Genomic DNA, 23,715 nt, shown 5'->3' on the forward strand with positions numbered 1-23,715 from the left:
AATGAGACAAAGTACACATATTGAAGACAGTATTTTCCTTTGTGAAAATCTGTGAGTTAATGAAAGAAATGCATTAGACATATGTGTTTCAAACACAACAGGAATACTATTCAACCTCTCAACCATGTCTTCTGCAGACTGTAACAGATCCCAGGTAAAGCATCAGGTATGGCAAAAAAACCCAGTTTGCATCTCAGATTTTTTATTTCCTCAAACACTGGACCACAGGGCATGGGAGAACTAACTGCAACAATTCAAGAGAAATAGCTTCTATTTTGTGTTGCAGATCAGAGCATCAAAGACCTTACTGTCTCTCTTCAGTATTTAATAAATGGGGGAGGAGAGGAAGATACAGCTTACTGTTAACTCAAACTGAAAAAGGGCAATGATAGCTACACAGCCTAATGAAACAGAAGAAAAATCATTAATCATTTCTGAAGGTCACTGGGTCTATGGGAGGCAGCACACTTATTCTTTTTTTACCTGGAGAAGAATATGGTTCTGCAGTTTGTTTACTACTTCTTGAAAACACATTTTGCACAGCTAAAAACTGCAAAACAAGAGGTCACATGAAAAAAGCTACCAAGGCAAATACTTCTCTCTGACACCGGGCCACATCTGCATCTCCCACCTCTTTCATCACTCACCGTATCATACAAACCTAACCCCAAAACAACAAAAACAGAAAATCCCAAAATGCAGCACCACATTTGATCTTGTTTATAGATTGCAACACTCACTCAGACAGGAGCCTTTTTGCACTTCCCAGCTTCAAAAGCAAAGAAAAGCTATATTAAAAAAACAAACACTGAAATTCAACAGCAGCACCCAGAGGAAAAATGCAGTGCTTCCAAGGCTGATGCACAAAACCAGGTCAAGTTCTACTGGAGATTTAAATAAAACGGCCAAACGTGACAGCTTCAAGCGCTCCCCCAGAGCCTCCTCACCTCTACGGGCTCGCAGGAGTCCCTCTGGCAGCACAGGCAGGTGCAGCAGCACCACGTGAACATGACGGCGCAGCCATGGGCAGTCCCGGCGCCGGGCAGAGCCCGGGCAGCGGCGGCAGAGAGCGGAGAGAGCGGCGGGAGAGAGAGCGGCGGGAGAGCGGAGAGAGCGGCGGGAGAGAGGGCGCAGGGAGAGAGGGCGGCGGGAGAGAGAGCGGCGGGAGAGCGGAGAGAGCGGCGGGAGAGAGGGCGCAGGGAGAGAGGGCGGCGGGAGAGAGAGCGGCGGGAGAGCGGAGAGAGCGGCGGGAGAGCGGGCGCAGGGAGAGAGGGCGGCGGGAGAGAGCGGAGAGAGAGCGGCGGGAGAGAGAGCGGCGGGAGAGAGAGCGGCGGGAGAGAGAGCGGCGGGAGAGAGAGCGGCGGGAGAGAGAGCGGCGGGAGAGAGAGCGGCGGGAGAGAGGAGAGAGAGCGGCGGGAGAGCGGAGAGAGCGGCGGGAGAGAGAGCGGCGGGAGAGAGGAGAGAGAGCGGCGGGAGAGAGGAGAGAGAGCGGCGGGAGAGCGGAGAGAGCGGCGGGAGAGAGGGCGCAGGGAGAGAGGGCGGCGGGAGAGAGCGGAGAGAGAGCGGCGGGAGAGAGAGAGCGGCGGGAGAGAGCGGAGAGAGCGGCGGGCAGAGAGTGGAGGGAGAGCGGCGGGCAGAGAGCGGAGAGAGAGAGCGGAGAGAGAGAAGAGAGAGCGGAGAGAGAGAAGAAAGAGCGGAGAGAGAGAGAGCGGAGAGAGAGAAGAGAGAGCGGAGAGAGAGCGGAGGAGGAGAGAGCGGCGGGCAGAGAGAGGAGAGAGAGAGAGCGGAGAGAGAGAGAGCGGCGGGCAGAGAGCGGAGAGAGAGCGGAGGAGGAGAGAGCGGCGGGCAGAGAGAGCGGCGGGCCCTGCCAGGCTGTGCCTGGGCCCTGTGTGGGGAGCAGGGGCTCAGCACCAGCCCTGCCCTGCCCGCCGTGCCAGCATCAGCGCCCCACAGACCCGGCAGTGACTCGGAGCCTTGGCAGGGCCAGGAGGCAGCACTGCGGTAACCAAGGCCAAGATGTGCAAAGAACACCAACACAAATCAAACTACCACAACTGACCATAACACCATGGATTCCAAACTGCAACGTACTGCCATGAAAACCACTGCAAACCCCAGAAACTACAGGAAATCGCATTCAACTGACATCCATACTAATCGTATGAGGTAACATTTGGGACAGAAGCACTTTAAGCTAATACATTATTTAACTTTCATCTTCTAATTTAAGATCCTAGACTTCAAAGTCACCGCACAGAGCTGGAGTTCCCTTCCTCTGCATACATCCATTGGAATAAAGCCAGTGTTGAGTATATTTGTCTTTTGCAGATTTCCCTCAGAGGATGCTCTGCACAGGACTTGCTTTCTCTTTACTAGTCATGGATTCTTGTGCCAGTTTTAATTACCAGAAGAAAAACAGCCTTCCCTCTCTCCACACCTGTTTCCAGAAGTACTCAAAATGTTTCCATTAGCACTTAAAGGGGTGGGGAGAGTGGGGAATGAGAAACGTTAATTCACAACTCCTGCATCCCACAGCACTGATGTGAAGTGTGGCCATACTGATGGGACTTTTTATATTCCGTTCAGCACAAAGCCCCCACTGTGAGTCTGAAGGCAAGACCACGGCAGGCTGAGTGGATGCAGCTGAGGACTGGGGCTCCCACAAGGGCAGCCACAGGCAGAGCAGCTGACAGTCAGCAGACGCCCCCAGGGACCATGCTGGAGAGGGAATGGTTGCATGGATGGGCAGGTCACCCTCCAGGAGGTATCAACACCAAGGACATTTCCCAAGGAGCATTCTTGTGATCACTGCTGCATCAAGTCAACTCACCCATAGTAATAATGAAAGAAATCCAGATGCTGCTTGCCAGATTGCTACTAGACCAGATCTGCACACATGGTTAAATGATGTCTAGTTAGAAATGGATTTCCCAGTATTTCTAACTTAGTCTCTCTCTTAATCTGTTAGTACTGATCAAGCTCCACTTCCAAACATAAAATGGAACTTTAAAGAATTGCATCCAAAGGACATGCAAATCTGCACTAAATTCTGTTTCTGTCACCTTTCCTTTCCATTTCTCCAGGTATAGGAAAAACTGACAGGTCCAAGATAATTGCCTACACCTCAGTCTAGCATCAGCAGACAAGGGCTCACCAATGGCTGCTGCTCCACGATCACTGGGATCCTCTTCCAGCCACAAGGGAAAGCAAGGGGGAAACAAAGTTAAACTTCAGCAGACCTGAGACCAGCAGCAAGGTCTTTAAACACTCTTAGTCTTGTTTTTTTAACAAGAAATTAATTGGTTAATCTGTTAGAAATCTGCATATAAAACGTAATCTTCCTCCTTCATGATAAAGACATTTAGCACACTATCCAACATGGCTCTGGCTCAGCAGAAACCACAACCAGGGCAAAATGCCCAGTCTGCATAAAGGATTAAATTTATCAATAAAGCAATCTAAAAACTGCAGAGTGATGAAATGGAACATTTCCAAGAAAACTTGGTTTGTCATTTCTCCATACTGCTGGCATGAACATCCACCACAGTGTTTGATATATAAGTCTAACTGATACACAATACACACACTCCCCAAAAAAAGCATTTCTTTTAGTCTTACTGCTCTCTTTTCTCCAATGACAACTTGGGATGGTACATAGCTGGGCTTGAAGTGGCTTTAATTTTCTTCAAACAGAATTTAACTTGCCAGTTTTCAGTTTCGCTGCACATCTATAAATCAAGCTGATTACTTCTGATTATCAGGTAAAGCTCTTTGAGCTACCAAACTATACCTTCTCACATTTCCATCTTATTAAAATACTAGGGAAAAAAATCACAAAAAACCCACCAAAGTTAAATCACAGAAAACATCATCTCACTCTACAGCAACTGTCTTGGTGGTTGAGTTTTGCCATTGAGTGACTGAACTTCATTAAAGTGCCAACACAGACCCCAGACCCAGGGTGCTGCTGTGACCATCACCACACCTGTGAATGGGAGTCATCCTGGGCAGAGTGTGTGCCAGGCAGGATCTAGGATTTAAGGATTTGTTTCTATCTTGCAATGGGCCCAAAGTGTCCAGCAAGCAAAGGACATGATAGGTTACTGCAGTTTAGCTCACATAGGTTTGAATTCAATAATATAGCTGAGGCCTTATGCTCACTAAGTTGGTTTGGAATCATTGAATTTGACAGCTCTCCTCTCAACATAAAAGTAAAACCTCTTCCCTTAACCCCTATTTCCTTCAACTGCTAGAATATGAAGAGTGGAAAATCTGATCCTTCTGGCTTTGTTGGAGAGGCACTGAAGACCCAGATACTTGCAGCTGAGATGACAACAAAATAAAGGTGAATTTTTAACACCAAAGTCCTTGAAATAGAGAAAGTACCATAAATGACCTAAAACCAGATTGACTGAAAATGGTTTTTTTCCTTTTAAATAAATCAGTCAACACATATCCAAACATCTTAGCCTGACACTGATAATGTCCCCTATAAAAATATAAGAACCCTTTTATGTAAGCAGCAAAAAATCTCAAAAGCTTATGTTTTTTCTACTTCCAGCTCACCTTCCAATTCTACCAGTGGCTCTACACACTGGGCTGGCTGCTTTGCAGAGCTCCACAAAAGGCTCCCAAATAAAAAGAAAATAGTTTGAATGCTTTTAGTATTTTGACATTTCTTTGTCAAAACAATGCAGCTCTGTCCTCTGGGAAGGAGCGTGCTCAGGCCAAACACAGAGTGTTATTTTCCCCAGGCCATCCCCTGGGAGCAGGGGGGACACTGCAGGGACCCCACAGCACACAGCCCAGGACAGGGCCACCCACAGACCCCCAGAACACAGACCCTGCACCCACAGAGCCACGGGCACACGACGGGGGGAATCAGGGAGCAGAAACCCCAGCAGGGGCTGGATTTCCTCTGCACCAAGGGCAGGGAGCTCCTGGGGGGTCACCACTGATTTCTTCATGGAACACCCGATTTTAGTTGACCAAAATACTTTCGTTGAAATATGCAGATATATTTTCAGAGACCAGTGCAGTTCTTTCTTGAAGAACAGGGAGTTTCCTAGAACTGTCTTACTGTCCTGCTAAAAGGCAGCCTTTAAATGCTAAAGAGGTCTTAAACACTGCTAAAACTTATATCCAGCCACATTTCTTCTGCTGTTCATATTTCCTGTTGGTCACTGAATCCATACAGGGCACTTTTTGACAAATTCTCCACATTCTGTGCTGTTTGGGACAAATTCCAGAAGACCTTGCAGAGGACTCCCATGAGGAAGCCAGACCTCAAAGCTTCCTGGAAGAAATCACCACAACTGGACCGTGCTCCTGAAAGACACAGACTTCTGGTATTACAAACCTTTTCTAATCACTAAACCATTCAAACCACAGATTCCTTGCATTCATGGGGAGTGCCTCAATGCGCAGTTTTTACTGCCACATCCAGAACAGATCAAGCATTTCAAACAAAACCAGCATCTCAGCAGCATAAGTGGGTTTCCTTATTTTAATGTTGAGCACAAGCTGGGCCACAAACACTGCTTGCTGTGGAGCAACAGCAGTAGAAGAAACCTAAATTACTCTGATGACAGGATGGACAGGAGGTACTTGATTTCATTGCCTTGCTGACTGATTTTTTAAAAGCAAACTCCAGCAGCAGCAGCAAGAGCAGCCCCGCAGAGCCTGGCGCCCAGTGGCGGGTGCGCTCGGCGGCTCAGCCAGCGAAGCAGCCGCAGCAGGAGGGCAGAACGGCGCAGGACGCGCGGCTCCGCAGCGGGCACAGAGCTCTCCCTGCTCAGAGCAGTGTGAACCCAGCCCCCGCCCCTGGCCAAGCAGACTGCACCACAGCACTGAGCCACTGAGCTCTGCCTGCACAAAGCAGGACCTTGTAACACCACGCTCGAGTGCCCTGGGTGTCTTGGCAGGAGCCCCAAAGGCGCCTTTGAAAAAGCAACTGCAACCCTGAACAAGCGAGGCATGAATGCGCTGCAAGCAGAGTCACCGAGGCTGCTAAAAATACTCCATCTCTGACCCTGTCAGGAACACATCTCAAGTGAGAGTCTAGTTTTCCGAAAGCAAAATAGCTCTGCTGCCAGCTGTCTTGGAAGTTTATTTTAAAAACCAAGTAAAACCCCAACATACTCTTGAACAGGAAAACACGTTTTATTTCAAGGGGAATATTCCTGAGTTGAAGGACATACTTTACGCCTCTTCTAGAGCTCTGGGCCAAGGTGCAAACTCAAGATCTCTTCCTCTGCAACCTGTCAGAGGAGATTGTTGAGGCTCCTGTTACAGGTTAAGGAGCCAATTGCAGACAAATCCAACCTGTGCCCTGCTGAAGGGGGCACAGACATCTTGTGCACTGTGCAGTCCCATGTGAGATAGATGAACACCTGTCACCTGGCTAGTATCCTGCAGTGTGTGCCCTGTAGTCAGGAAGCAGAGAAAAACAGAAGGAGCTGTCAGACTGGAAACTGCTAAAAACCACAGTGCACCTGCTCCATCCCTCCAGCAGGACAGACACCAGGCTCCCCCTGGGAGCAGGAGGAAACCACGTGCAGAGTCACAAAGCACAAGGGGCTGAACTAAGCAAGATCCAGGGAAAACACTTTTAAGATGAGGTTTATACTTCATGCCTAGAGTAAGCACAGCAAATAGACCCTGGATGTTTTGAAAACCACTGGGTGGTGGTCTAGACAATGTATTCTTCTGGGAAAGGAGAAGTGAGAGAATGTCCTCAAAGCATGCTCTAAAAAAAAAGGTAAAAACTATTTCAGGAGGCTCTGTTCTAACTCAGGTTGGTATATTTCTATGCTTTACTGTAATAAAGCATTGATTTCAAGACATATTGATTCATTCTTAGTGTCAACTCACCTAGTATTTGCCTCGTATTTGGTCTCGATGACCACTCAGATGGACAGTAAGGTCCCACCTGGGTCACTACAAGGCCACACAGACTGGGTCAGCTCTCCAAATCACCATTAAACAGCATGAACAGCAGAGTCCTACCAGAGCACCAGCAGCCTGGCTGGGACACCAGTCACTAAGTGCCCACAGGACAGCACACTGCAGCTCCCTGTGCAAACAAACACTCTGCATCGGCTTGGCAGCTCTCTGGCACTGCCACGGGCATAACCAAACTAAAACATGCAGCATTGGTAAAAGAGTGACATTTGCTGCTATGGCAATTAGCTTCCATTCCTTCTAATCAATATCTTAGAAACAAATGGCAAAGGCAATCTTCCTTGGCCCATGGCTGTTCCTTCTCCCCAGCTGCACCTGTCCATCCCAGCTCTGCATCCCTGTCCTGCTCACAGAGCCACTCCCCGACCCCTCAGTAACATCACCCAAGAGAAGTGAACAGCTCCAGCAGAGCATGTTTCACTAACCCAGCTCACAGGAAGCAGCGTTTGGCAGCTAAAGAGCACAGTTGGAGCTACATAGCAAATCCCACCAAAAGCACCATGTCTCTTTTCTAGCTGTGCAATCCTTGTCATTGCTCCCACAGAGGGAATCACACACAAACACAGCAGGGATGAATGGGCAGCGCTCGCTGTCCTGACTGCCCCACAATCCTCCCCATCCCAAAACCTGGCCTCAAAGTAGGTAATAAAGCTTTTTCAAAAGTACCTAGTTGTTTTCTGCTTCCTGGACAACTGTCATTGGTTAGCTGAAAACAGCTGTTGTAGGACACCAAAGAGTAGACACAGAGGACAACACAAACCTCAACCACAAGACAGTCCAGAGCAGAGCATGAAAATACTCCCTCATAAGCAACTCAGCCAAATAACTGCTGAAAAGTGTCTCAAGTTGTTAAAAATAGAACCAATTTCTGCACTGGCAGATGGAGTTCCAGTCAAAATATCCACTGAGCCACTTGAATAATTAAGTGTTCCTTCTCCACGGCATAACAAAGTAGCTAAAGCAATTTACTACCCTTTCTAAAGAATATGAGAGAAATACTGTTTGATAATTTTTCAGCAAAGAAATGAACAACAATAAGGTTTACGGCACTGAGCAGCAAACCTCTAGCTGAAATGCTGCCAAGTCATCAACACCATTCTCTACATAAAGAGAATTTAATCTCTAAGGTAATTACCTCCTGGAACAGAAAAGTCATTTAATCTAGCAATCAGGTTTACTTGAGAAAGCAGAAAGAACTTTGGACTGGGGATCCTCAGTAACCAGACAGAGAGAGTTAGACAGAGGGAAGCTGATTGACAGTGAAGTTTTTAAAAAGTGTATGTAGGGTTTTTGAAGAGCCACATGTAAAATACAGTCTTCATGATAATAGAAACATTGCATTATTGTTCAAACTGCTTGTATTTCACAGAGCCAAGTTTTTCTTTTCAATTCTTATTAGCATTTAATAGAATCACAGAATGGTTTGGGTTGAACTGGATCTTAAAGATCATCGAGTACCAACCCCCTGCTAGGGGCAGCTTCTCTGGGCAACACATGGCACATCCCCATCAAGCTCACAGTCAAGAATTTCCTCTCCATCTCCCACCTAACTCTGTCCTCTGTCAGTGTGTAGTCATTCCCCCTTGTCCTGTCACTTCATTTCCTTGTCCAAAAGCCCTCTCCAGCTCTCTTGGAGCCCCTTCAGGCACTGGAAGGCTGCCCTTCAACAAATCATAATAACCTTAAACACTTTTTTCTCTCTAAACTTGGGAGTTAAATATTGTCAAATTTTCCTTTACCTCGCTAAAACTATTAATATTTTACATTTAAAAAAATACAAGATCATATTCCAGAAGGATGAATTAACAAAAACATTTTGTAACAAACATTGTAAATGGAAACCCGGCCATGTTGGGCCAGAACATGAGCAGGTAAGAGGAGGATGATCACTAAGCCATGTCCAAGTGTACTAAAAATTTTCCATGAGATGAAGTGTGACAAGAATTCAGGCACAACATCTAGAAAGCACAGAGCAGCCCGAGCAGTCAGGCTGAGAGCACTGCAGCACGTGTGTTTGCTAAGACTGTAAAGCCCTGGCACTGCAGAGCTGCACAAACTGCCCCATCAGTCAGGGCTTCTCAGGTTCTGCGTAGAGCAGCAGACAAGCAGCTGAGCTGGCACTGGGTCTCTCTTCTGCCCAGCTTCCCCTGGCTCACTACGCAGCCCCAGCAGCAGGAGAGGCACCGTCGTCCCAAGCCCTGGCAGGGGAAGCCAATCTCCTCCTTGGCCTCTGCTGGAGCACCTAGTCCCTGCTAACCCAGCCCAGCTACCAGCACAAACCTGGCCATGGCCCCAAGGCAGGCAGGGTGCACCCCAGAAACCCACACAGACACAGGACAACAGCAGCAAAGCAGCACGTACTGCACAGGACCTAGTGCGGCCACTTTCCTAGTTAAAAGCAGAACAGCATTAAAGTTTATCCCTTCCATTACTATTTCCACCAACATATACATATAACCTGGACTCTGAAAAGATACCATTTCAATATTTATGAACGGTTAAACAACAAACATTTGGCTGACTAAATTCCAGCAGCTCTCCAGTGACACCTGCAGCAAGGTCCACTCTCTGCATTTCTGAGAAGCGGTAGCAAGTTCCATATTTCCTGAATTTTATCAATATCAGGATAACATGAAACCTAGCACAATCCTGACTATCAAATATCTAACAAAATAAATAAGTCCAGGTCATTCTAAAAGGATTCTCTTTGAATCTTCATAATTCTCCTGCCTCCATCAACAGAGGGATGTTAAGCCCACTGACCTACTGTCCCTCACAGGTATCCGCAGTTTTTCACACACAGTGAGTGAAGGCATTCTCATGATATTTTACATAAGGAACTCTTGAAGACTATGTATAAATTAAGCAGTTAGTGAAGAATTAAAAAAGATCAACATATCTCAATGGCTTTGAGAACATTTGTAACAGAAGAACAAGCGTCCCTTCAAACCAGATGCCACTGACAACCACTCTCTACATGGGAAGGATTTCCCTTTAGAGCAGATGTTTATAATTTGTTCAGTGTGAAAAACAGCTGAATGACAGCTGCTAAGTTCTGAAACCAAAAACCTGCAGCAACCAGCTTTCTGGTTTTGCTAGCCAGCCACATCACAGGCATTTGCATGGAGAAACCTGTACCACTGAGGCCACAGAGCTCTGTGGTGCCCACAGCCTGCCAGTATTCCATGCAGCATTGTAGGGGAACACCTATCCAGGGACTCCTCATCCAGGTCTGGAAATACCGGAGATTCAGCCACACTACATGCACTGTGACTGAACTGCAGTGGCCATGGAAAACTCCCTGCCAGGCAGTTTGCAACCCAATTATTTAAATCTACAGCAGCACAATGACTTCTCTGCAGAGTCTTTAGCTTTTTTCATGCTGTTGGCATGAAAAGCAGTATTTTCTTCTTCCTATTTACTTTTCACACAAACTACTAAAATCCTATATTCTTTTTGGCAGGCAGAAAAGAAACTTTAGTCCCACTCCAGTACAGCAGTTCCACACACTGATGATCTTTGGGCACCAGTTCTGCATCAATACTGCACATGCTTTGCAGTTCAGGCTCCAGCAAAACACCCTATTCAGCCTCCCTGTCAACCTGAAACTCTTCATTTCCTCTGCTCCTGTTGCCAGTGTCAGCAGGCTGAAATAATTTATTTCTGATGATAGAAGTATTTCTTTCTCCTGTAAGTTTTTGTTCACTATTGACAGGACCCTGGGACTTCTCACACCAGTGTAAGCAGAGGGTCTCAGTGCACTTCCGAGGCAGACATGCCTGCACAAGCACAAACTGTGCCTGCACAAAGGCCATTCTGTGCTAACTGAAGCACTCCTTCAAATTTCCTTTCCCGTGGGAGAAGTTAGAGTGATTCTAGAACGGAGACTCTTACAAGTTGCAGACTTTCTGAACATGACTTCAGTGTTTGCAGGCTTCCAAGAGTTAAATAAGGCCACAAATAGTAGATAACGCAGAGAAAACATTTTTCTGCAGTTGAACATTTACCAAGGGCACTCCAGGAAAAAAAAACTCAACAAAAACCCTCCTATAGCAAAACTTCAGTGTGCATTCTGGTGAATTAATGAATTAACATACAGTTAAGTGCTTATACAGCCCTTTCCAGAATAGTATTTTAAAACTGGATAGCCATTATGTAAATAAGAGAAAGGCATTAACCTCATTCATAGAAGGAAGATAGTGACTGGGAAAGCTGAAATGATTTGATGGAAGCCATGCAGTGCAAATAGCCCCATGGAAAACCAGCTCTTGGAGATTAAAGCCTAGATCATGAGGTCATATTTCTCCTTCCTGCATGAAGTCCTACTTTTTCTTCCCTCAAGTTTTATAAGCACTGGTGGAAGCATTTTTCAGTTTGCAGCTCTCAAATCTGCACGGTCTCATTCTATTTGAAGCCTACACCATTAAATGTGGTTAGAAACTGCAACTTTGACTTTGCAGCTGCATAACACAAGCACATCACATAATAATGTCCAACTTCACACAAGAAGTGGACACACCCTGCGAGCAGGTGCTCCAGATCCTAAGAAAGGATTTGTCAACTCTGAAGTCTATGTCAGTGTCCACAAAAGAACCAAGACTTTCACACAAGAAATATTAATAAAGTTCTGTTTTATTTCTATACAGTCTGGCAGTCATTGCATTTCAGCTGATAAAGGTATCAGCAAAATTATACATATTTTCTATGCTTTTCTTCCAGCAGATGAAAGGTGCTTTGTAGCACCATTTGCCTCCCTACTACTAAGGACTCCCAACACACAGGGACCTCCCAGTTCCATCTAAAGCGTGGCGAGGAGACAGGGAGATCATTCTCACCCTACATCCAAACTGAGATCAACACAATCCCTTCCAATTGTTCACACAATTATGCTTTTTATTTTGGTAAACACAGACCAAGCTCTCATTTTCTCCTTCAGTTCACCATACTATAAGAGTTGTGCAACTTTCACAGTTAAAACATAGAAGTTAAGAATATGTCAGGGCCAGACAACTGTTTAAAGTAGGTCTGACAAAATCAGAGCTAATGCAGCGCAAGACACAATTGTGTCAGACAACAGAAAAATGTAGAGAGCCAGAAAAACAAATTGAAAACAGTTCTTCTATAGTTAAAAATCACTGCAAAAGTTTTATCCAAATCACTCAGCCCACCCAGATGTACAAGGATTAAAATGGAGTTATCCAAATGAGTTCATTTGAAACTATTTTGGCTGCCCTACATAAATAAAGCTTAGTTACAAAGTTCATTACTAACTAGATCAAGTCTCTTTTGAGGGGAAGATTAAACTCCAGGGTGTCTGTGGAGACTTCCACTACTTGCAGACACAGCTTGCCATGTAACAAGGCAAGCCCTTAAAAGATGCAGGTTTCACTTTTCCCTGAAATGGCTACATCAGTTTCTTTAATATGAGGAGATACTAAAAAAAAAAAAAAAAAAAAAAGAAAAAATAATTAGAGAGATACCACATTATTGCAAAGCTGTAGCTTTTCCCAAGACAGTTTGCAGGATGTGAATTCTGACCTATTTTAAATGCTGATAACAGCATTTTAGAATTCTGATGACTGCATTTTAAAGCCTTTACAAATACACACATGGGGGTGGGAAGGACAGAGGAGAAGAACTTAAATGCAAAGTGAAAATTCAGCTTGCCTTTTAAGAGTCCAATACCATAACTCCTACATCCAGAGTCAAGTCTGCTCACTGGGAATTATGTACAAACAATGTACAAACAGGGCTGTGCTGGCAGCTCTAGAACTGCTCGTCCCTGCACCGTCCTACACTCTTCTTCATGGATGGATTTGTCCAAATGTTTTTTCAAACCACACGCATTGGATTGATTCAGTGACAATCTGCAAGAGTACATGGATTAGCTATTCTCTCTCTTAAGGCAGTTTCCTGAAACGAATTTGAACACTTTCAATTATTAAACAGCAAAACACGCACACGGCAACTCCTTTGTTCTGCAGCCCCGTGCCGTCAGCGAGGGCTATGAGCCCGCACAGGGCAGGGCACGCTGCAGGTGCTTGGCCGGGACGGCTCACAGCGCCAAGGACCTTCTGCCCAGGACAAAGCAGCCGTGCGAGCGCTCCCGCAGCGCTCTCGGACACCCCACCAGTGCCGCCGCCCCTCCCGCGGACCCGGCCCGGCCTCGGGCTGCGCTGATCCCGCAGCCGGCACGGCCGCGGTACCGCCGGCGCCGGGCGGACCCGCCCGCCCCTCGGCCGAGCCTTTGTGTCCGGCGGCGAACAAAGGCGGAGCGGCTCGTTCCCCGCCCGGGCGCGGCTGTGCCGGCAGCCGCGGCTCGCACCCACCTTGGAGAGCTGCCTGCGCAGGCTGAAGCGCTGCACCATGTCCGGGCCGGGCCGGACAGCGTGGGGCCGGGGCGGCGGCCGGCGGCGCTCAACGGGGGCTGCGCATTCTCGGGCGCCGGCACCGCGTCCTGGCCCAGCGCTGCCCCGAGGAGCCCGACGCCGGGCCGGGCCGGGCCGGGCCGTCCAGCACCGGGCAGGGCCGTGCCAGAGAAGGCGCGACGCTCCCGCCTGCAGCTGCGGGGGCGGGAACAGGCACACCCGGCCCCGGCACCGCCCCGGCACGGCACCGCCCCAGCACCGGCACCGCCCAGGCACCGGCACCGGCACCGCCCCGGCACCGCCCAGGCACCGGCACCGCCCCGGCACGGCACCGCCCCGGCACCGGCACCGCCCAGGCACCGGCACCGGCACCGCCCCGGCACCGCCCAGGCACCGGCACCGCCCCGGCCCTGCCGGGCTCTGGCGAGCGCTGCGCCCACCCCGGCGCCCCCGCGCAGCCCCACCGGCAGCGGGCTCCGCGCAGCTCCCGCTGCCTTCGCACACTGTGGCACGGGAGTGTCAACTCTGCCCCCGGAATTAGCACAGAAGACCCCGTTACAATCACTAGAAAAGAATTCAAATAAAGTATTTCTCTCTCCCCGCCACAAACAAGCAATAAATACGCGTGGTAAAGCAGGTACAGTTGCAGTTCTTCAAGTGCCGCGACAAGAGCGCTCTGGGCTCCTGGAAGCGCTCCTCCTGCGCTCGTTGCGCCGGTTAGTGAGCGAGACCGGGAGCGCAGGCTGCAGGCTCCCTTTGCAGCGCCGGTTAGTGAGCCAGACCGGGAGCGCAGGCTGCAGGCTCCCTTTGCAGCGCCCGTTAGTGAGCCAGACCGGGAGCGCAGGCTGCAGGCTCCCTTTGCAGCGCCCGTTAGTGAGCCAGACCGGGAGCGCAGGCTGCAGGCTCCCTTTGCAGCGCCCGTTAGTGAGCCAGACCGGGAGCGCAGGCTGCAGGCTCCCTTTGCAGCGCCCGTTAGTGAGCCAGACCGGGAGCGCAGGCTGCAGGCTCCCTTTGCAGCGCCGGTTAGTGAGCCAGACCGGGAGCGCAGGCTGCAGGCTCCCTTTGCAGCGCCCGTTAGTGAGCCAGACCGGGAGCGCAGGCTGCAGGCTCCCTTTGCAGCGCCGGGGCGCAGCAGCGCAGCAGCCAGTGCACACAGCGCCAGCCCGTGCTGGGCACGGCCGGCTCCCAACACGGGCTCGGGCAGCTGCCAGCATGCTCATGCACGGAGGACGTAGCCCTGTCTCAGCATTTTAGCTTTGGACTTCTTAGGATTTTATTTCCAACTCATTTTGTAATTGCCTCCTGAATGCAATAGGAAAGGCTTCCTTTTTGCACTACACTGAAATGGCCATGGCACTGATCGCTCCAGTACATGGCCTTATCCACACAGGAAAATAGTTTCTCGATAACTATCAGAAAATCTACTGGATAAGGAACAGCTCCTATGCCAGAGCCTGTCCCCGAGTCTCGACTCAGTATCAGTGGTGGATTATCCAGGGCTGCCCAGGCCTTAGGTTCACTGGGTAGCAAGTACTGGCACAGTGGCTAAAAGGGACCCCACTGCACGCTCCAGCTGTGACAAATCTGGGGCCCCAGACAGCATGGTATATATGTTAATGGTTAATGGTGTGCACCTGGCTGTTGGACTCAGTTGTGCACTAACTCCACACAAAATCCCTTCCAATGCAGGTACTAGGTAAGTGCAGTTCACTGCCATGCATGATTGCATAGTCTTGTAGAAAAAGGAAGGTGCCTTACACCAGATTATTAGACCTGCTAAGAAAAATGTCTCTAGCCTATTTTTAAAGTCATCAGGTGATCTGGACAGTAGAGATAGAGGAAACATTTGCAGTTGGGCCATGGCAGGTTATGAGAAGGGTCAGTGCGGTTCTTTCAATAGACCTGGAAGGCAAAGTTACAAGAAGATTAAGCAGAAGTGCTTATTTTATAACTGTCATCCAAAATTAACATCAATAGATGCATTCTTCAGCACCAAAATCCCAGCTGTGAAATGAGAGCAGGATTCAGTAGCATTCTGCCCAGTCAGGGGTAACTCAGTATGGAATGCAGACACGTTCTGTACAAGGGAAGTATTCCTTGCCAGAACTTTGACTCCTTTTCAAAATGCTCTCATTTTTTGGAAATATATAGAAAGTACATTACTCAGTTGCCAAGCCTCAGTTTTGTGATGACCACAGTGAGATGACAGCACAGAAAACTAAAGGGACTGGGACACTAGAAACACCTCCTTGTACTGACAGAGGAGTCACCAGATGCTCAGGGGATTCTGCATCTAGCAGCTGCATCCTCCTCCTCCTCCCTGAACTGGGTCAGTACTTCTTGTTCTGCAGTTGGGCTATATTCAGAAGCCTTATGCACACTCTTCAATTCTGCTGCAGAAAATCCATACTGCCACCTGTAACAGCCTGTGTACCAGGAAAGCTCAGGTGCCCACCGCTGCAGAGACCAGCAGGGCAAGTGTGTGTGAGAGGAGAACGAGAGTGCGAGCGTGGGATGGCACGGCATGTGAGCCTGTGGAAGGTGCAGGGATGCAGCCTGGGCAGCCACAACAGCCACTGGCCCTGTCACCTCCCTGCTGCCACGCTGCCTGACAGCAGGTACCGATGGCTCTGGCAATCAGCCCCTGCCCTCTGAGGCCAGTCCTGAGCACTACCTGGCCCCTCACTGCCCTGCACCTGGGACACAGAGCGCCTCATCCCCTTCCCCACCAGGCTCCTGTGGCTCAGTCTGGGCCACAGAGATACAGATAAGCAATGGAGCCAGTTTGGCTGGGATATAATCCACATCACACTGAGATGGGACTGCCAGATTAGCAAAATTGATGATAGCAACATTCTCCTTTGTCTCTAGAGCCAAGGCCTCACATTCAGCATTTCCAAACTGAAGCTTATGATCTTCACAGTTAATTAGTGGCTTCTGCTCTGAACACATGCAGCTCTTTGCCTTAGTCCCCCATTCCTGGGCTACTGTTACTTTTTTGCCTAATATTCCCATCCTACAGCAATTCATTCCTGTGTAATAGCTTAATTGGTGAATTATTCTGTTTTTATTCAGGAATATGATGGAGAAAAATCAACATTTCAATAAAAGGCACCAAATTTTATTTTCAAATTTAAAATTAATTTGACATAATGAAGCAGTGCCTCTGCCTGATATCCCTTCATTAGAACATAAAACACAAACAGAATTAATGTTTGCTACAAAATATCTTGTAACTAGTTTTCTTTATAAAAATGCCCAGTAGAATTAGTTTTAATATCCCTCTCATGGAGACCTATAGCTTTTTACTTGTATATCAAATACAGAGTTTTGAAAAAAATTATCTTTTAACACCATATAAAGCTAGAAAAATGTGTTTATATGAACGTTACATCAATGCTTGACACATGTAAATGAACAAAATGCATCTGCCCGATAACCTCTTACAGAGGGATCTCTTGAAATAACCAAAAGGAGAGGCACTTTTTTTTGCTGCAGAAGGCTTGGAAGATTAAAATTTCATGTCCTGAAACCTACACTTTCTCAAGATCAACCCTTTCAGCTTATTTGATATGTATTTCAAAATAAAATACAGACACCTGAGTGCTGTGTATTCATTCCCGCGAGCCCCAGGTGTGTGCACACAGCAGGGTTTGGGTTGCCGCAGGACACAGAGCTGGAGTCCCTGAGTTCCCTCCCGCACTACCCAACTGCGCCGGTGCCGCGGGGCAACCCGGGCGCCCCCTGCGGGCCAGAGGCGGCCCTGCGGCCCGAGCGCCCGGGAGCCGCGGGCAGCGGCGGAGCACCGGCACCAGAGGAACCGGCACCAGAGGAACCGGCACCAGAGGAACCGGCACCTGAGCACCGGCACCTGAGCACCGGCACCAGAGGAACCGGCACCAGAGGAACCGGCACCAGAGGAACCGGCACCAGAGGAACCGGCACCTGAGCACCGGCACCTGAGCACCGGCACCAGAGGAACCGGCACCAGAGGAACCGGCACCAGAGGAACCGGCACCTGAGCACCGGCACCAGAGCACACCTGCACCAGAGCACACCTGCACCAGAGGACCGGCACCAGAGGAACCGGCACCAGAGGAACCGGCACCAGAGGAACCGGCACCAGAGGAACCGGCACCAGAGCACACCTGCACCAGAGCACACCTGCACCAGAGCACCGGCACCTGGGCACAAAGAAGCAGAAGCAGCGGCAAGCAGCAGCCAAAGCAGCGAGCAGCGGAAGCAGCGGCAAAAAGCCCCAAAAGCCGAAAAACACTCGGCTAGATAAAACAGCCCGGGGGAGGGGCCGGCAGCTCCATGGTGGGGGGTAGGGAGAGGAGCTAGTCAAAACATAACCCATAACAACCTCTCATCAGAAAAGTCACAGCATTCTCGTAGTTGTAAAAATACTCGAACATGCCCCAGTAAAATATCCTTCCTTCTGGCACAATCATTCGGAGCTGGGAGATTAGATTAGCTCTTTTATTCAGGACATCCATCTGCAAACTGCTCAAGGCAGATAAACACACCCAGAAGTGCCACAACCCTGCCTGATCCCAGCACCCTGGCAGAGTGTCATGGTACCACTCAACGTCTCTCCTCTCTGCCACCCACTTTCTATGTGGGATACTGCAAAGCAAAAGCCCAAGTTTTACTATTTTAACATTAATTTCCAACTAAATTACACTTAGAATTTCTATATAACTGATTCAGAAAGCATTCATGACAACTTTGCAAAAAGATGACAAATACCATGTATCAGTCAAATCTACAATTAGAAATTACTTTAAATGTTTTTGAGTTGCCATGGAATTTGATATTAGCACATAGAGTGGTACAGTGAATAACTGGAAGGGTGAGTGTAAACTGAGGGAAGGGATTATAAAATAAGAAGTGTGTGTACAACATTTTAACATCAATAATATTTTTCCTTCTGTAAAAAATTACATCTGGACTGACAATGATGAGATCCTTCAGATTTCAGTTATATTCAAAGTAAATTCTTGGCTCTCCTTAGAGAGCACAGGCACACAGGAGCCAGAGCTGCCCAGGCCACAGGGACACAACCCCATCCCCATATGCTGGGAGCCCAGATCCACAGCTCCAGGGGTGTACAGCACTACTCCTAAGAAAGAGAGAAAGTCCTACTGTCCCGAAATGCTCTTTGTGCATTGCCCATTGAGGCTCTTGCACACCTGGCTGTCAGGGCAGCGCCTGCTTCAACCACCCAAACAAGTACAAGTTCTCCCTTCCCAGGGAACTGTGCAACTGGTTGAACATGATTCAGCTCCAGATGCTGAAAGTGAAATCATTTTTAGCATTTCCAGTCCCTTACAGCCAAAACCACAAAATGTTTTACTTCAATCAGTTACCAAAAAAGTTACCAAAAAATGCTCACCACCAATGTAAGCTGAACAGGAGAGCCAACACTAGAGTATAGTGCTAAGATTGCTTGTTCTTTGGGAAAATGGGTTAAAACTGAGGTCATCTTTTAGAGATCCAGGACATATTGTTCATATACATGGTTTTAATGTTATAAAAACTTTGTCTTTTGCCTTTTCACAGGTGCTTGTCCCAGACGTATTGCACGGTGTTTAGGACAGATGATTTTGCAAAAACTGGATGAGGACACGTGAAGTTCTGTCAGGATACAGCAGGACTGAGGTGAATGTAGCCTTCAAAAGCTGCTCTATGAGAACCCCACCGCAGGGCAGTAAATCCCTTCTCTCATCATTCCTGCAGCCCTAAGACAAGCAATGCCAACCTGAAACTCTCTGGGCCTATGGAGACGAAAAACTGCAAGCCCACCAAATGACTTCACACTAAATTAATCCAAGTTGGTCTGTCTTCTCAGTGATGCCAGAAGGTGTCAGCCAAAGGCTTCTACAAAACATTCCAAACCAGTTCCCTGTCCAGAAGCCGGACTGAGTAACCTGCCCTCACTACAGCCATGCTCCATCACCAACGCTGCTGCCATGCCCAGGTGACAGCAAACCACGCAGGCACCTCAGGGTAAAAATCCCAAGGAATGAGGCACCACAAGGCCAGGTGCCAGGCCCTGCATGTGGGTCACAGGCATCAATAAAAGTGCATGTGGACACAACTGCTCACCAAACTACCAGCAATTTCATATCTCTCAAACATCAGTATTGTCCTGGTCTTGACACATAATTAATTATCCAACAAAAAGCTCTGTAAGTATGTGAGACCCAAATGAGATCTGTGCAGGCTCAATCATTTTCAAACAACCACAATCCTGATTTTCTCAGCTCAGTGGGTTGCCTCTACAAGAAAAGACCTACGCAAAAATATTTACACTACTTGAAATAAAAGCCCAAGTGAAGCATCTCAGAAAGGTTTTAATAATTATACTCTCAATGCTATCACAATCTCATTTCTCAGCTTCCATACAAAGCCTAACAACATGCAAATATATGTAAATTAGGTATTCAGAAAAATCTGATCTGTTGTTTTGGGATAACATTTTGCCCTTCTATTTCAACAACAAATTGAGAAAACAGAGAACAATACTGTGAACTAAAAACATTTTGTATGCAGAGGATTATTAAGAATTTTTTCTCCTGTATGCAACTAAGTACTCAATATCCCTCATTCCCACTGAGAGTGGAGGACCTCAGCACCAAAGAATCAGGCTCATCCAAAACTCATTATTCTGCAGAACCATACAAACGTAAGTTAACACAATGTCAACCTATTTACAAGCAAAATTACAAGAGTACCAGAATTTTCCACCTTCACCTGAAAGGGAGTTTCACAGTCCTTGCTAAACCCTTGACAGCTGCTCCAGGCTTAGCCCTGCTCTTCCCATAAACCTGTGCTCAAAGCAGAGACTGTATTATGCTTCTGCTGTATGCTAAGAGAACCTCTAAATGCTCTGCTGCCTCTGCAAGCCCAGTGCAACTGCAGCAACACTACAGCCTGGCCCAGGGGCTTTGCAGAACAGACAAGAAATAAAGACTCCTGTCTCCAAAACTCTGCAGTATCCACACATAAAACATGGAAAAAAAAAAAAGTACCAACACAGAAAAAAAAACCCAAAACCCCAACATCTAACCAATCCAATTCTCCACTTCAGTTAGCAATACAACATTTTGAGGAGATCACCCTCCTAAGCTTTCTGGCACTGTGTTCACTGGGGGAGGTTGTGCATGTGTAGTGGGGTTACAGACACGAAAAGGAAAGTGTAGGTGTAGCTAATCAGGAGACAGCTGGACACTGACCCTGCCACTGGAAATACGCAGGCTGGGGGAAGAGGAAGCTCCTGAAAAAAGAAGAGTGAGGCCTAGGAAGACATCTGACATGACAGAAACTCCAGATCAGGAGTGAAAGACACACAGTGGCTACAGCTGTTTTTAAAAATGCAACATAAATGACAAAACAGTGCCCAGCACATGAAGAAAGGTGACTTAAATCTTGTTCATATAGTTGGAACAAAGACACCAGGAAAAAAAGGGGTGAAAAATGGTGATGGGGTAGGAGCTTTCAGAAGTTTAAAAAGTCCAAGACAGAACAGAGGCAAACGAATATCAGTAACAACTTTTCCTTGCACACAGCACTCTGCATGTGACACAGGCAGAAGGGGACTCTGAGAAGCAGCTCCTAGAGCTTTCCTGCTCTGAGCCCTGCCCTTTCACCACTGCCCCATGGTGGGGGGGGGGGGGGGGGGGAGCTGAGTTTCTTAGTATACAAAAGAATTTAATTACAAAATTTCCTTTTGCGAGGCCAGGCTGGTAAGATTTTTTCCCCCCTTTTCCAAACTGCTCAGACACAGCATCTACTGTTAAAAAGCAGACATAAAAGGATCAAGCAGGACCGACCCAACAAGCAAATAAATCACAAGCTTTAGCCAAGCTAAACACAGCTCATGCAGGCAGTGTCAAGCATAACACCAATCCCTGCGCAGCCCCGCTGCAGGATGAAGCTCAGGGCTTGACTCCACAAAATATGGAAGATATGGAAATAGTCTGGATGTGTTTAACAGGACTTGAGCTTCAATAGTAAGATGGACTGAAGCACGTGGGCTCCTGCTCATCCACGCCTGACAAAACAATTCTGCAACAAGTAATGCTCCTGCCATTCCAGTAAGAAGCACTGATAATTTCACAGCAGCCCACAAAAGCATATAGAATAATGCTCTGATAAAATATAACTGAAGGCTAATTTCTCAGCAATCCCAGTCTGCTGACTTCCTACATCTACTCATAGCAAAACCTTCAGCAGTCAAACCTTACAAGCACTAAGGGTGCACGGCACACAGGGACGTGCACCATCACCTCTCACTTTGTCCTAGGGAGCAGGAATGGAGCATGGGAAGCAAACAAAATGTGCATTACTCTTCCTAAGTGTCATAAATCTGAATACTGGGAGAAAAACAAAGAAAGAAAGGAAAGCATAGCAGGAATTTCTGCCACAAAAGCAGTGCCAGCACAGTGACACAGGTGGCATCAAGGCCTGGGCACAGCCCTGTGCAGCTCAGCACCTGATACCTGTCAGGGCAGAGGAACCCCAGAGCTGTGGGCACACACCCAGCACCAAAGGAACAAGCTGACACAACTGGGGGGGGGGGTACCAGCAAAGCAAACAATGGTGGAAGGCAGGAAATCAAAAAACAGAGTTATATTGCTTGAATACAAATCCTATGTTATGTAGTTCTTGTCATTATTAAATCACAACTTTTCCATTCCATGCATTGTTTCTCTGTTCCTTATAGCTTGTATAGCCCATATGTTCACAACAGATGGATCAATGCTGTAACTCAGTGACATTTTTCTAATTATAGATGGATTTATGAAATTCTTAAATAATTTCAGTGAAAATACTCCCTGCTGAGGGAAGCCGAGTCAATGTAGCTTCACTGTCAGCAGCAAGCACCAAAACCAAGGAAGTGAAATTGGTGTGGTTTTATTAAAAGGAAAAGGTCAAAAATTTATTTAAAACATTACATAAAGCTGAAGGAAACAAATAGGCAAAGTCTGGAGAAAGTGAGCACAAAACAACAACAACAACAAAAAAAAATGCAAAGTTAGATGAAGAGACAATCCACACAGGCTTGGTAGAACCTGGGGGTCCAGAGGACTCAACACTGACAACTGAGAGTCATCTGACAGACACTTCAAACAAATGATTTCTATTTCTTAAGCTTCATTGTCCAATCTAGCCTCAGTGAAGTTAAATAAAATAGGAGAATTTAGGACTAAAGTAACACTGTGTGGAACAACTTCAGACACCTCATAACTTAAAGACAGTATTTAAAGTCTGAATTTACATCAAACTTCAAATTTGCTCTAATGATTTCAGATTTTTCCTGTCACTTTACTGATTCTCACTTGACGTGTGTTGTAACTAATTTTCGAATAAAAGCTGTTGAATGGAGAGTTAGTTTTTGCAACTTAGCAACTCATTAATAATTTATAGTCATAAATTCCAGCAGTGTGGCAGCCTGAATGCTAAGCTGGCTCCTCCAAGGAAAACAACACTGACATCTGTTATAGGGGTGATTTACCAAATGACTGCATTGTGCTTTACTGATTTCACCAAATCACAAACTAAGAAGCTCTGCAATAATTATATTAGTGATTTAAAATTTACACGGAATTAATTTACAAATGTATTACATCTCTATACTGAAAATTCAGTAAAAGCTGCTGTGTATTATTTAAAAATGTACAATCATCTGCATTAAACCTGAAAGTTATCTCCCATTAATTTGTAACTTGGAGTGGCATCAATACACTTTAACCCTAGTATGTACACACACATGCCACAGCCCAGATGGGACGCCTCAGACTAAAACAACAGCAAGATTCCATGTTAATATTGCAAACACACACGGCGCTTTTCACGGAATATCACACAACATTCCGTCACTCTCTGTGAAAAAACCCCAACATTTGTACTTTCCAATGTTCACTTTGTGTTTCCTGTGCAAATTAAGTCAAGGGTAGTTCATGTGATTTTTACAGTTCCCAATGTTACGCAGATTGCATAGCAATACTCAGAAGACTTAACCTTTCTGGCTCTTGGAGGCATGAGGGGATAGAGATCCCCATTTCTGGAAGGTGGCACAAAACTACTGAACAACTCTTCCAACTCTTATGCCACCCCTTAATCAGCCCAGGAGAGTGCATGCTTCTCACAACTCCTTTACTACTCTGTTGTTACAACAGCTGGCAAGAAGCAAAAGCTTCAACTACAGCTCTAGGTAGACTCCTCCACGTTTCTTGCAACAGGAAACAACTTCTTAAAGTATATGCAGCCTTCATAGATCCCTTTGTTATTAAAGGCTGTTTTTCAGGGAACTCTCTGAACCAGTGTCCTGAACAAGCTAAAATTAGCTAATCAGAAAGCTAGTCTTTCCAAAACA

General features: G+C 47.1%; 1 protein-coding gene across 8 annotated transcripts in view; it reads right to left on the reverse strand.

The window, feature by feature from the left end:
• The window catches only part of TMCC1 (transmembrane and coiled-coil domain family 1), a 59,294-nt gene that overhangs the window by 21,648 nt on the left and 13,931 nt on the right, over window positions 1-23,715 (reverse strand). Inside the window, exon 1 of one of the 8 annotated variants that reach the window (XM_079316973.1) lies at window positions 13,293-13,441. The exons of 6 other annotated variants lie outside the window; for them this stretch is intronic. In XM_079316973.1, coding sequence (XP_079173099.1) covers window positions 13,293-13,331 — 39 coding nt within the window. In that variant the 5' untranslated portion in view covers window positions 13,332-13,441. Of the gene's footprint in view, window positions 1-947; window positions 1,026-13,292; window positions 13,442-23,715 lie in introns of those variants that run through there. One more of the 8 variants, XM_079316971.1, reaches the window with a different exon arrangement.

This window comes from Erithacus rubecula, assembly GCF_903797595.1.
Source record: "Erithacus rubecula genome assembly, chromosome: 13".
Classification (NCBI taxonomy): domain Eukaryota; kingdom Metazoa; phylum Chordata; class Aves; order Passeriformes; family Muscicapidae; genus Erithacus; species Erithacus rubecula.